We start from the raw sequence: 14,345 nt of genomic DNA on the forward strand, positions 1-14,345 counted from the left end.
CACTGTCACCCACTGTCCACTGTCACGTCTCTGTCCACTGTTACCCATTGTCCACTCTCGCTCCTTGGTTCTCTGTCGCTGCACTGTCCACTGTCACCTTGCTTCCCTATCTGGTGTAGACTTTCCGACTGGACTGTAAGTGCGGGCACCTTGTCCCAGGGCTGTATGGGAGCTGGTCCCCAAGCCAAGGCCTACCTGAATGCGTCATCGGGAGCCCAGGGGGGGAGGCAGCTGCTCCCTAGACCAAAGAGAACCGGTGTCAGTCTGTCCATCTGCTCCTGCTCATCCTGCCCCCATCCCAAGAACCAGATGTTAACCCTGAGGGTGACACAGGTCACTGGGGGCCATGCCACCTACAGGGAGACCAGCCTGGGGCCCTATTCTTCATCTCTAGGGGCCCCTCACCATGTCCTCCAGGACTCCAGCCGGCCGGTCAGCCTGATGTCCACGTGACCCCGTCTTGGGAGAGGGGTTGGCAACTCAGGACCCCAGGCCAAACCCGCCCTACCTGTTCTTGTAAACATGTCTCATTGGCTCACCGCGCCCCTGTCCAGCTCATGCTGCCAGCCACACAGCAGGGTTTGCAGCCGATGCACAAGGGCCCTGGGCCCCGCCCGCCGTTGTAGGCAGCACCTGCAAGGCAGCCCACCCGGGACCCGGGAGAGGAGCCCCCAGATGCGCAACGTGTCTTCGCAGTGCCTGACTAGAGGTGCGGAGACTCGAGGGAAGAAGGGGCCCTGGGGCAGGCCAGCTGGCAGGTCGGGAGGGACGGTGGCCCACGGCTGGCATGTTCATTGCTACTGGGCTGCGGTCTCCCAAAGCCCTCAGGGAACTGGCCACAACAGGGCCAGGGCAGGTGACATCCCACGAAAAGGCCTGGCATCCCCAGTGCTTCCAGGAGCACGGCCAGCGGTGGGGCCTCGCAGGGAGCCGGGTCTGGAACGGGGGTGCAGAAGCCCAACCCCCTCTCCGGGAGGGCAGAGGTGGGTGCCACAGACTCAGGACACTGCACCCCGACCCTGGGCCTGGGCCAGGCTGGAGGGACGCCCCTGAGCCCACTGGGCTCGTCTAACCTGCCACCTGCATAAAGAAGTCCCCATGCAGCCTTGGGGGCTTGGGCAGGGCGCGTCTGACCGCTAACACCTGGGACAAGAGGCCAGCTGCTCTCGGAAGCCCTTCACACACACAGGCCTCTGGACCAGAGTTCTCGACCGGCTCCTGACACAGGCCTCTGACACAGGAGGTCGGCCACTGCCCTCAGGAGCCCCCATCACTAACGGCTCAGAGCCCACCAGAGATGGCACCTGCACAGGGGGCCAGCCCTACAGACACCATCAAAGCCAAATGCTGGGTGTGGTTGGGATGCAACAAGATGCCACGGAGAATGAGCAGACACGGACCCACCTTGTCCCCTCCCTGGGGGCCAGGACCCAGGCGGGGCAGGCGGGCTTCGAGTGGCCCCAGGGAGGCAAGGAGGACTTGTGGCGGGTGTCTGTCCCTCTCCCCATTGTCCCCAGCCCTGACACTCGGCAGGAAACCCCAGGGCACCTGAGAAGCCCCCCACACTGCCCACCCCACCCCAGGGAGGAGGAGCGGAGCTGGTGGCCCTGGGTGCCGGAGCAGCCGGTGGGCCGGAGCCTTGAACGGCTCCCAAGCAGGAGCAAGAGGCCCACCGTGGGGGCCCGTTGGGAAGAGAACGGATGTAGGTGAATGCCTCCAGCAAAGCCCCCAGGAAAGGCTGTCCTGGCGCCCCGCCAAGCCCCACCAGACAGAAGGCCCCTGGGGCCACCACCTCAACCCCGGGGCCACGGGGCCACCACGGATGGGGAGAGATGGAGGCACACTCGCTCTGGGGGCCTGGCCCTCCTCCTGAGCAGCCCAATGGCACAAGATGCCATGGCCCCCAACAGTTCCCAGAGGGTTACAGTGGTCAGCAGCCCCCCACACAAAGGGCCCCTCCCTCCTCTGGCCAGGACTTCGTGCAGACCGCCCAGGCCCTGCCTCCCCAAGTCCTCGGCCGAGCCTCCTCCCACCACCAGACCCAGGCCACCTGGCGCCCACCTTGCCCAAGACCCCACCTGGTGAGCCATAGTCCACCTTTCCTGCCTCACCCACCGGGTGGCCCTTCCCTGGAGTCCCAGCCATCAATCTCAGTCAAGGAGACCCTAGTCCACTGCCAGGACCCCCACACGGGAGGGGCAAGCAGAATGCCCGGCTCCAGCCCTCCCTGGCTTCCCAGCAGGGTCCAGACCCTCAGCTGCTGGGCCTCAGTCTGTTCTGGTCTGAGGGACCCCAGCCATCTCGGGGCAGGAGACCCGTGGGAGCAAGGCGGGGCTGAGCCCAGGTGACAAGGGGCTCTGGCCAGAGCAGACAGCCCAGCCCTGCAGCGCTGCTCCAGCCAGCTCACCGCACCAGCAGCTCGCAGCCTGATCTCTTTTGCAACAGGCTGGCCGGGGGCCTCGGGGGGAGGTGAAAATGGTGTGTGTGACGACGACTCCCCTTCCCAGGCCTCCTGCCAGAGCTGGCATGCACCATCTCACCACCTCTCAGGGTACCCAGGGAGGTGGGGACTAGCATCCCCACCTAGGAAGAGGAAACTGAGGCTCAGACAGGTGTGGTGACTTGGCTGGGGCCACCCAGCCTGACTTTCTCAATGCTGCATTCAGTGTGGTGGGAGACTCCCAGCTCCCCTGGCAGAGTCGGCCCCCACTGGGTGGTAAGCAAGGGTGAAGATGGGTGTGAGAGGGCAGGGCAAGGCAGGGCCCCCCCCCAGGATGTGCAGGGGGCTGAGCGGGGATCCCCAGAGCTCCACCCACACGAGAGAGACAGGGAGGGGGTGCACCAGCTCAGAGCCAAGACCCTCACTGACCCAGAAAGCGAGTGTCCACCCTCATTGGACATAGGCACCACCTGCCTGAGCCCAAGGGACCACCAAGGACCTCATTGTGGTCTCCAGTGAACACAAACAAGCCGCCTGTGTGCATACACATCACACACACACTCGTGCACACACGACACATACATGTGCATGCAACTCACATGTGCATGCATATGCATACACACACCACAGATGCACACTTCACACCCCACATACAAATGCACATACATGCAATGCATCACACACATGCACATGTATGCACACCATGCTTGCAGATGTTTGCATGTGCACACCATGCACACCCCACACATATGTACAAATACATGCACCCAACACACACATGCACACACACACACAAGGGCCCTGGGGATTTCTGAAGCCGCCTCTCCTTTTCACTCCTTGAGCGCATTCAGGCTGAAGGCAGACTGCGCAGCCGGGCAGCACGCTGCTCTCCTGACCCGCAGGCCAACGGGTGCCGGATCCTGGATTTCTGAGACATTCAAAGGCCCTCCTGGGAGGGCAGGGTGGGAGGCAGAGAGGGCTGGCCAAATGGAAAAAGACAAGACTCTAAGAAAAGAACATTTTATTTCCAGTCTAAGAATGTATTACAAACAGTGTCAGATTTTAAAAATGCAAAAGAGCAGCACACGTCTCCAGCCAACAGCGAAGGTTCAGAGCGAGGGATTTACAGGAAGGCTGTCTGCCCCGGACGGGGCTGATTCCAGACCGCGGGGACGAAGCCCACAGAGTCCACGACCGGAGGGACCAGGCCACGCCTCTCGCGGGAGCATCTGACATCGCAGAACGGACAGAACCAGGCCACGCGCTGCACTCCATGCAGGTGAGCAGACAGACCACGGAGGACGCCGGAGAGGCACGAGGCCAGGTGACCCAGGGGCGGCATCGGGGGCCCTCTACATGCAGAGGGACGAGCCCTCGGAGCCAGGCAGCCTCTGTCCTCGCCACCAGCCTCCCAGCTCCCAGCCAGGAGCGCCGGGGGGAGCGCGGGGCCCCAGCACGTTTGCAGCTGGACCTCCCAGCAAGCTGACCCTGCCAAGCGGGCCCAGCAGAAGGAGCCCACCGCCCTGCTCTCTGCTCCGCGGGCTGCAGCCCAGCCCTGCCCACCCCTCGCAGGGAGCCTTCAGGTTCAGGGAAAGGCTGGTGTGCGGTGAGCAGTGGGGGTCTCGAGTCCCAGACCCCACAAGTCCCTGGGCTTCCTGAGCCTCAGTTTCCTCCCCTGTAGGAGGAGCCACCTGCAGGTGCCGCTTTGGGAGGAGGCGAGGGGCAAATAGGTGAAGCTCGTCACACACACACACACGGGACGCCAGGGGGTGAGTCTTGGGCTCGTGTTCACGGGACTCAGGTGTCTGAGGAGCCGTGGGGGGGACTGAATCTTTAGCGGGCGGTGTGATTGTGCCCCACGGAGGGGAGCAGGACTAAGAAGTAAGGCTGCTCACCAGGGAGGCGGTGGAGCAGGGCGCAGAGGAGGCGTCCAGGCCTGAGCACCTCAGGGGCACGGCATGAGCCAGAGGGACGCGGGCCCGCCTGCGCCCCCAGCACCTGAGCCTCGGGACCCTGCTGCCCCCGGCCTGCCCCGCGCACAGCCTCCCACTTTCCAGAACGCACTTTCAGCTGCATCCAAGCTGGACGGACCTCCCCCAGTGGCGTGGGCCCTCTGTAGGCGGCTGCAGCGCCCTCCCCACCAAGCTGCGCATCGTGGCTTTGCCAACGCATGCAGGGCAGCCCTCTGCGAGGGCCCAGAACCCCCACCTCCCCTCCGTGCGGAGGGGCCGCGGCCAGCCCTAGCGGGGGCCTGGGAGATGCTCTCAGGGTGGGGGGTTTACCTTGAGGCCTCCACAGACGGGACACACGGAAAAGAAGGCAGCCGGAGGCCCGGCGGGGGACACGCCCGCTTCCCAGGGCTCGCTGGGGGCCGGGCTGGGCAGTGCGGCCTCACCACCCGGGGCCTCTGTCGCCTGTCCCCGCCGTCTCGCGCCCAGCCAGCCAGAGGGACAGCCCGCAGACGTCTGGCTGCCCAAGTCCCCAGCTGCAGCGTCACCAGGGCGGCCCTGCGTGGCCGGGGGCTGGTCCCGGGGGCCATGGCGCAGGCTGCGCGGCGTGTCATAGTGGGGCCGTGGCACGCCGGGCACCTGGTACTCAGCTGCACCCGGCGGGCAGGCGCACAGGCTGGGCTCAGGTGCCCCGGGCATTGGTGGCAGGCTGAGCAGCGAGCCAAAGTCGTCGCCAGCGCGCCACACGTCCAGGCTGCTGCCGGCGCAGGATGAGAAGCTGCCTGAGTAGGAGGAGTGGCTGCCCGTGGCGATGCCGCTGTCCGAGGAGCTCTGGCGGCCGACCTCCTGCAGCTGCCGTGGCCGCAGTGGCTTGGGGGGCGGCCTCGAGGCGCCCAGCGCCGCCTCCCCAGGGGCCTGGGCAGCCGCCATCCCAGGCCCCTCTTGTGATGTGCCGGCCGAGGACGAGGACTGCTCAGGCCATGCCGTGAGCCGGCTGCCGGCGCTGACATCCGAGTGGCTGGCCTCTGACGACGAGCTGGACAGGCTGCGGTCGTCCCCTGAGATGGAGAGCAGGAGCTGAGGCTGCTGTGGGGGCTCTGGGACGCTCATGGGGGCTGGGGAGGGCTGGGTTAGAAGTGACATCTGGTACCCACCCGGTGCCCCCCACCCATCAGGGGTCGGGATTCTAGTCTCTAGTCCCACTCTCCCCAGACCTCACCTGAGGCTGGAACACAAACCTAGCGCCACCCACCCCAGCCCCCCTCTCCACACAACTCTCTCCTCTTCTCCGGCCCTCTTAAGAGCCCGTGCCCCTCCCCCCTGTCCCCCTTGGCCACCACTCTCTGGAAACCCAATGTGAGCCCCTCCTCCAAGAAGGCAAATGCTCAGAGACCCCCTGCTCCAAGGGGTGGGCCTGGATGGGAGGGGAGAAGGCCACCGTCCCCACTGTGCCGCGGGTGGGACTAGCAGCAATCTGAGGACAGATAAGCCCACAAGCTCCCCTGCTCTGGCCCGGGAGACCCCAGTGCAGCCCCACCCCCCACTGGCCGCCCTCACCAGAGCTGCAGCGGCCCCTCGGAGGGTGCCAGCCCCTTCTGTCCCTCTTCCCACAAACTGCAGCAAACCGCAGACCGCGGGCAGCTGAGAGGGGCCTCTGCTCTGAGCAGCCAGCACCCCTGAGCCTCTCTGGGCATCAATGGTGAAAGTGAAGCACGAGGCCATGGCCTTGCCCAGGCCACGTGGCTGTGAGTGGAGAATTCAAACCCAACCCACCGGCTGGTTCTTGGAGCCACAGCACACTTCCAGTCAGCACCCAGGCCAGAGCTTAGCGTTTGTGGTGTGGGAAGGAAACGAATGAATGAACAGGAGGGAGAGGAATGAATGAATGATCAGAAGGGAGGGGAATGAATGAATATCAGGAGAGAGAGAGAGAGAGAGGGGAATGAATGAATGAATTAGTGGACAGAGGGAGAGGAATGAAGGAAGGAATAGGAGGGAAAGGAACAAATGAATGATCAGGAGGGAGAGGAATGAATGAATGAACAGCAGGAAAAGGAGTGAATTAATGAATGAATAGCAAGGAGAGGAAGGAACAAGTGAATGAACAGGAGCTTGGAGGTGGCTGAGAGTGACCACGGAGCCGCGCCACTGCCCCTCCGCCCGCCCAGGCCATGGCCGCCGCCCGCCCTACCTGCACTGCCCGGCCGGCAGGAGTGGGAGAGGAGGCTGAGCCGCTTCTCCAGCTGCAGGGCTTCCAGGGCCTCCTGGGCCACGCGCTCCTCCACGGTGGCGGGACCCCCCGGGCTTGGGTCTACGGCAGAGAAGAGAGTCAGCAGAGGAAGCGACCCCAGCCCACTCCCCGAGGACCCTCGGCCGCAGCCCACGTGCTGCCCAGGACATCACGGTGAGCCCAGCACTGCTAGGGCCACGTGCACCCTGGTCCGGCCCCAGTACCTGTGCCCCAGCCACGTACATCAAACGCAGGGCGCCCAAACCACCCGCATCCAGGTCTCCTGGTCACCAGCCTGTGTCCTGTGCCCACGGACAGCCCTCTGCCAACCCCCCCCCCCAGCCACCCCACACCTGTGGACAGCCCCAGACTATCACCCTGTGTCTTGTACCATCAACAGCCCCCTGACCAGTAGCCTATGTCATCGTTCCTGTGGACAGCCCCACACTGACCACCAGCCTGTGTTCTGTGCCCTAAAGCTGACAGGCCCTGTGGTGGGGACCGACCTCAGTGACACCCAGGGTCAGGAGCCAGGTGCACCCTCCTGACCACTTCTCACCTGGCAGTTGGTGGGGTAGCATTCGCTGGCATCGGACAGACTCTCAGTCCAACCATTGGCCCTCCCGGAGCCCCGTGTCCACGTCTGAAACCGTGGATGCAGAGACGGGGGGCCCCAGTCGCTGTGGGGCCGGGACGGGAGTGCGCAGGCTGTGCTCAGGGCAGGGCAGACCCCGAACACTAATCTCTGGCCCCCTCCTCCCAACTCTGTCTACGTGAGGTTAGTCCTGGCTCTGGGCCTCGGGGGTCTGCGTGGGTCTGGCCCAGCAGGGGTCAGTGGGAGAGGATACCAAACGCCAAGAGTGTGACACTTCTGACCCCACGGAGGCCGCATCTCAGGGTCCTCGACCATCACAGGGATTCCACGTGACGCTGGCCAGGCACAGAGGGCAGCGCCCCCCAGCCCTGTCCATGACTCTGCCATCCACACCCCCACTGTCCACACCAACCCCCTTCTGATCCCTGCCGCCCAGGCCACGTCTGCGGCTGCAAGACAGGCAAATGCCAGCAGAGGGCGCCACCACGCCGGCCACCAGAGCCGGGCAGCCAGGCTCTGGCCACAGAGGCCGCCTCCTTCCTCCCCAGCCACGCCTGTCCCTGGGGCCTGCGTAGGGAGGGGTGGGAATGGAGGGGTCGCGGCTGGGAGAAGGGGGACCTGGACTGGGGGCCAGTCGCCCGCCTCTGTCCTTCCCCAGGTGGCCCCGCCTGCCCTCGCCCTGGCTGCAGTGCCCAGGCCAGGAGGCTGCAGGTGTGAGCTCACTGACCCCCTGCCAGGCGGCCCCAGACCCTGGTCTGCCCCCCAATCCCGACAATAGGACAAGCACTGCCTCACTGAGGCAAGGGGAGAATCAGCAATCCTGGGTACTGCCCACCTGGTGGGGCAAGGGAAGCCGGGGTGACCAGGACCACCCTTTGTCCCTCCCACAGCAGCTGGGCTCGGGCCTCCCAGGCTGTCCCTGAGGGGAGGGCAGCCCTCACCCGGTGAGAGGAGGTGCCCGGGGTAGCCTGGCCCCTCAGGGGTCCAGCACCGTCCCTGGCCTGGGGGCGCTTGACGAATGGTGCCCCAGCCACAACCAGGGAGGGCGTGGGGACAAGACGAGGCAACCTCAGTGCACCCTTGTACCCCCCAACACACTGAGACCCCACACACCAGGCAACCCCACAAGGTGGCTTCCCGCCAGAAAGCTGGATGGACAGAGCCGGTCCTGACCCCAGCCCTCAGTCCAGTAACCTCTGGCAGGGCCCCACCCAGCTCTGGAGGACGGGGCAGGCTCGGAAGGTCTCCAGGAGCCCTGCTCGGGCCCAGGCCTCTCACTGCCACTGCAGCGGGGCTGTCCCAACAGCTCTGGCCCCGTGCAGGAGGGGCCGATCCCTCGCCACCCTGCCCTCAGGCCAGTGTGGCTCCGGGTGTCTCCGCTGCGCGTGGGGTGCAGGGCAGGGGCAGAGGCAGAGGGAAGGCAGCCCACTCAGCAGGGCTGACAGATCAGGGCGACCCCCCGCCAGGTCCCGCTCGCACCCACCTGGGAGAACGGGCCGCAGCCCAAAGGGGCCCTTGGTGGGGGAGATGCCGTGGACGATGCAGTCGAACAGGAAGCTGATCTGCTCTCCCTCGGCCGAGGACAGGAAGAAGACTCCAGCCCCTGCATAGGGAGGACAGGCCCGCGTCAGCCCGCCCGAGCACGAATGGAGGGACCCCTGCAAGGCAGGCTCGCGGGAAACCAGAGCAAACCCACAAGACCACCACGCCAGGAGGCAGTGTCCCCAGAGCACCTTGCATGAGTCTCTCCCGGGCCTGTGCGCACCAGCCTGCCCAGCCAGCCCGCCACGTGCAGGAAGGCGCAGGAAGAGGAGTGCAGCCCTGCCGTCCCCAGCCTCTCCCATCTGCCGCCTCTGGCCGGGACCACAACAAGGAGCCAGGACTGCCTCTGGAGGAGGCTGGTGAGGGCGTCCTGGCTGCACAGGAGAGCCCAGCTGCCCCTCCCTCATGTCCCTGCCCTCCCTTAAGGGGCAAGGGCCTGCCTAGATTGGGGTTCACATCCCAGGAGGGGGCTACGAGACCTCGGTCACGTGGGAGGCCCCCACCTGGTTTCCTTACCCGGGGCTGTCATGAGGGTTAAGTTCGGGGCTTGGTAAACAGCATGTGACAGTGCCTGCCCCACAAATGAGGCAGCCACCGCTGCTGGGCAGGGGTCCTGTCCCCGCTTCCTGGGTCCGATTTCACTGGGAAACTGGAGCCACGGGGTCAAGGTGCGAGGCTGAGGTCATGCCCACAGGGCTCCCACCAGCTGGGCGAGGCCCCTGCAAGGGATCCAGCCCAGGCAGGGGGTGCTCAGGTGGAGGGGGCACCTGGGGCAGAGGTGACGACACCTGGAGCCCAAGGAGCCCACGGGTGCCAGAGCAGAGAGCAGGCCGGTGAGTCAGCCCAGCACCGGGCCCCAGGCCGCCGCCCTCCCGCTGGGCCCCGAGCCGCGGCCAGAGTGAATGAAATCGCTCGCCACCTGCCCGCCAGTGAATGGGGACTCGGGTCACGTGGGGCTGGCTGCTGGCGCAGCGTCACCGCACAAGAATCCCTCGGCGCTCGCCCTCTGCCCATTGCCCAAAGAAAGGCACGCTCTCCCCGGAAGGGAAGGCTCCGGGGCGCTGGGGCGGGCGGGGAGGGAGGGGAAGGCTCCGCACCGAAACCTGTGTCACAGCCACGGCCACACTCCGCCTTCACGGGATGCCAGGGCCTCGGGCCAGCCCCACACGCAGCAAGGCCCCCAGGACCTGGGGGCAGTGCCCCTGGTGTGGGAGCTCCATCTGTGCGATGCCTGCACTGCGAAAAGGCCTGCTTTGGGGATGAGAAAGCAGAGGCCCAGAGAGGGGCCAAGAAGTGGACTCGAGCAGCCACCGGGCCACCTGGCTTGTCCTGGCACCACAGAGCTTCTGACCAGGAGGAAGGAGAGGCGAGGTGTGCAGTGGGGGCCGACGCCCGCCCTGGCACCCACGCAGGGACACCCCAGGAGGCTGGCCACTCAGAAAGGCCCGGATACATGGGCCTCCAGCTGGGGGACACGGCCGAGAACTTGTGCCCAGGACCTTGGCCAGAGGGCAGGCGAGGAGAAGGCCCTCACGCCGGCCACCGGCCCACTCGCAGTGTCCCTGTCCTGCCCTGCCCCGCCCCGCCAGGGCCCTCACGCAGGGTGGGGCCTCTAATCCTGAGCTCACGGTCAGCTGGCAGAGGCTGCAGCACAATCAGTCCCCCGACTATAAAAAACCACATTACGAAGGGAGCCGAGCCGGCGGCATTCCACCGGGACAGCCGCCCAGCACCACGCTCCCTGAAGACACGGCCGCCCCACCCGGCCAACAGCAGGGGCTCCCTGGGGAGATGCTCGTCCCCAAGGGCCCAACGGCCTGGGCTCACTGACCTCTCGCTGGCCCTCCGTGGGCTCTCCTCCCCGACCCAGGCTTTGGGAACCCCCAGAACTCCCTAAACCAGCCCAGCCCACCCAACACACCCCCCAACCACCTGTAGTGCCCTTCACCTGTCGAGACTCTGCTCACATAATGTCACTTTCTTGATGCCTCTCCTGACCCCTGACCTCTGACCTTTCCCTGGATGATGCTTTCAGGTAACACCTCCTCTGGGGCAGACCCTGTGGCCCTTGACTTCACATGTCCCCACATCTGTCTGGATGCCGTCCCGGCACCATGCCCAGTGAGCACCTCCCAGGCAGGGACCACTTCTGAGTGACCGGTCTGTGGCACCTGGAGACCCCCATGTGCAGTGTGGATGGAGAGAGAGATGGAGGCAGGCGGCCTTGCCCCTCCCCAGGGAGGCGCTCTTCACATCTCTCTGTGCTGGCTTGTTTGGGGCCGGGAGCCCGACCCAGGCTTGCCAGGGTGGACAGTGGGGGTCACTGCAGAGAATGCCCGCGCCTCCACCCATCAGTGTCCGTGAAGCCCCCCACCCGAGGCGGGGCCAGCCTGTGGCGTGCTTGGCCCACAGGGAGTGGCAGACAGACACTCTTCAGGGTTTGGGGCCAAGGCCCCAGGGGCTGGTGACTTCTATTCTCTTTTGGAAGCAGCCACCATGTGGGCAGCCGGCTACCCTGCTCGAGGGGCATCCCAGCCAACAGCCGGCAGGCACCAAGGCCCTGGACACATGCCTGAGGCCATCCTGGGCCTTCCAGCCAGGCCACCCGCCAAGTGCCACTGCCCAAGGGACCCCAGTTGGCCTGGTGGAGCAGAGACGAGCCATGTCTGCTGAGCCCTGCCCAGACCCCACAGAATCGCCAGAAACAGCCACTAGGGTTTGGGGCGTTTGTTACGCAGCAACGAGTGACATAGGGAAAGATAAGGAGAAGAGAGGGCTCTGCTGGGCCAAGAGCCAGCCGCCTGCCGGGCTCACGGCCACCTTATCCTCAGGACAGATGCTGAGGGTCCTCAGGATTGCGGGCAGACCTCACCCACCGTCCACGCAGTTACTCCTGGGACAAATACCTCCAATGGAAACACTGACGTGTTCGACTCAAAGATTCCCCAGCGGTGAGAAGGAAGAGGGTCTGCACTCAAACGGTCAGCAAGCCGGTCAGAGCTGGGCTGACTCCCTGAGTCAGTGTGTCAGTAACCCCAGGGGCCCGATCCTGCCAGGAGCTCTCACTTCCTGCTCAGTCTCCCAGCAACTCAGATCAGGTATCAGTGTGCCACCCTGTGTGACAAAGACCATGCGGTAGGAGTCCTGTCAAGGACTGAGAGCCCGAAGGCGTCTGGAGGACTTTCACACTGAGAAGGTTCTAGAAGTGTGCAGACAGCACTGGCTTGGCTTGTGTGAGACCTTCAATCAGAAAGTTGGCACAGACAACCGAGCCCCTTGGGATAGTATTTGGCACAGGGTTTCCTAACAGAGCAAAACACCCACTAGTGAGAATTTCATTCTTCTCTGCCCTTATTTTGGGAGAAAGAAGCAAAGTTTGGTGAAACAACTTTCTTCGAAATTAAGTTTTAAGTCTCACCCAACAATTTCACACCCACTGGGAGGAGGAGTGTTTACAAAACAAAACAGAAACCAGTACTGGTGAGGATGTGGAGAGACTGGAACCCCGTGCTCTGCTGGTGGGAGTGTGAAATGGGGCAGCTGCTGTGCAAGCAGGATGGGGGCTCCTCAGAAAATTAAGCAGAGAATTATCACGTGAGCCAGCAATTCCACGTCTGGGTGCAGGCCCCAGAGAAGTGCAGTCAGAGTCTCAGAGACAGTGTCCAGCTACGTTCACAGCAGCACTGCTCACACTTACTGAGTGCCCCTCCAGGGATGGACAGGTCACCAAAACGCGGTCCCGCCACACAATGGAACGTTATCCAGCCTTAAAGGGAAGGACATTCCGACACAGCTACAACATGGACGGACCTGAGGACATTGTGCTGAGTGACATGAGCCAGTCACAGAAGGGCAAATACTGAACGAGTGCACTGACAGGAGGCCCTAGAGGAGTCAGAGCCCCAGGGACAGACAGCAGGACAGGGCTTGTCAGGGGCTGGGGACGGGGGATGGCAGTCAGTATGTAACGGGGACAGAGTTTCCATTTGGGACGATGAGAGAGTTATAGGGATGGGCTGTGGTGATGGCTGCACAACAACGTGAACGTGCTTAATGCCACTCACTGGACACTTAAAAATGGTTACGATAGTAAATGTGTATATTTTCCTAAGGTAAAACCAAAACAATAAAACAAAACCTCAAGCCCAGCCACCCCCTGGAAGCAGGCTCTGCCCGCCGGCCCAGCCGCGCCTCTCTCTGTGCCACCGCTGCCCACACAGCACGGACCCCGCACTGAGGGCAGGTAAACTCCTCGCAGCCCCTCCCGCTAAATCCCAGGCCCAGGCCCCAACCACGGTGACAAGGACCCCTACACACACACACACACACACACTCAAATGCCCCAGGGGTACAGCAACCAGGAGGGGACCTGACACCGTCCTGAGCCCAGTGGGGGACACTCGGCCGGGTCAGCCACGGCACCGGGCTCCATGCCTGAGTGGCGCTGGTCTCAGTCTTCCTGTCACCCATCGACACCCTGCTCCCTGTGAGGTCCAGCCAAGGCCACTCCTCGGTGACCCCCTCCCTCCCCCACCACTGTGCTGACCCTGCCCCAGGGCCGCGCTGGGCACCCGGGCACAGCCAGCTCCAGGGGAGTCTCCTCAGGGCTGGCCCGGGTCTGACTTTCTCTGCAATTCCCCAGCGCGAGTGAGGGTCCTGTTCCTCAGACCATCTGGAAAATGGCATCCTGCATGACCAGCAACAGAGGCGCCAGGGCACCCCTGGCAGCCTCCCAGGCCAGGTGCGCAGGGCGGTAGCAGGAGGGCACAGGCAGCAGGGCCTGGCAGCTGGCACCGTCCCCAGCCCAGCTTTAGGACGTGGAGCTGAGGCGCAGGGCCGGGAGCAGCGGGTGAAGACTCGAACCCAGGCCCTGCTCTTCCCACGGGGCCGGCCGCCTCCCAGGGTCGTGCCAAGGGGAGGCTCAAAGGCTTGGGTGGGGAGGGCACTGCTCATGTTGCATCTCCGCCACCGGGAAAATTCCGTGAACTGCAGCCTGCTCGCCCAGCTCCACCACGGAAGGCGGGGCCCGTGCCGCAGCCCAGTCCGTGCGAGCCCACGTGGCCCAGCACAGGGGTCTCTCGCTGGGAGAGCAGGACACAGCTGTCCCACACTGCCCAGGCACCTGGCTACATTCGCACCCGGCACCAGACCCTCCCTAGCCGGAGACCCAACTGTTGGGGTCACTCCTGAGCCACAAGAAGCTGCAAAGCTGGCGGAGGCGGGAGCAGCCTGGGGGGAGGGACTGAGCACACACAAGGTCAGGATCCAGGCTGGCCCTTCACCCACATGGCCGAGTGCTCCCGGCCCTCTTAGGGGCACAGTGAGCCCCACAGAGCAGAGAAGAAACTGAGTCTCAGAGAGATTAAGAGACACAGCTAAGGTCTGAGGAACTGGCAGAAAAGTTGTACATTGTCCTGAAATCCTGGGGTGAATGGGACTTCAAGCCCAAGGACATGGAGAGGTGGGATGAGGCTCGCATGCCATCACGTCCAGATGGTCCCACAGGGGGCCACAACGCACATCCCCGAGGCCAGGGGGACACCGTGCCAGCCCCTCGGGCTGCTTCTCTGCCCGGGGGAGAAACAGACT

At 64.3% G+C, this 14,345-nt stretch overlaps 1 protein-coding gene across 3 annotated transcripts in view; it reads right to left on the reverse strand.

Annotated features, from left to right (window-relative positions):
• The window catches only part of DOK7 (docking protein 7), a 35,173-nt gene that overhangs the window by 4,264 nt on the left and 16,564 nt on the right, over window positions 1-14,345 (reverse strand). For all 3 annotated transcript variants that reach the window (XM_046657441.1, XM_046657440.1, XM_046657439.1), the window contains 4 exons: window positions 8,698-8,817; window positions 6,581-6,700; window positions 4,723-5,447; window positions 196-238 (listed from right to left, as the gene is read on the reverse strand). In XM_046657441.1, coding sequence (XP_046513397.1) covers window positions 196-238; window positions 4,723-5,447; window positions 6,581-6,700; window positions 8,698-8,817 — 1,008 coding nt within the window. The remainder of the gene's footprint in view (window positions 1-195; window positions 239-4,722; window positions 5,448-6,580; window positions 6,701-8,697; window positions 8,818-14,345) is intronic.

This window comes from Equus quagga, chromosome 3 (assembly GCF_021613505.1).
Source record: "Equus quagga isolate Etosha38 chromosome 3, UCLA_HA_Equagga_1.0, whole genome shotgun sequence".
NCBI classification, from domain to species: domain Eukaryota; kingdom Metazoa; phylum Chordata; class Mammalia; order Perissodactyla; family Equidae; genus Equus; species Equus quagga.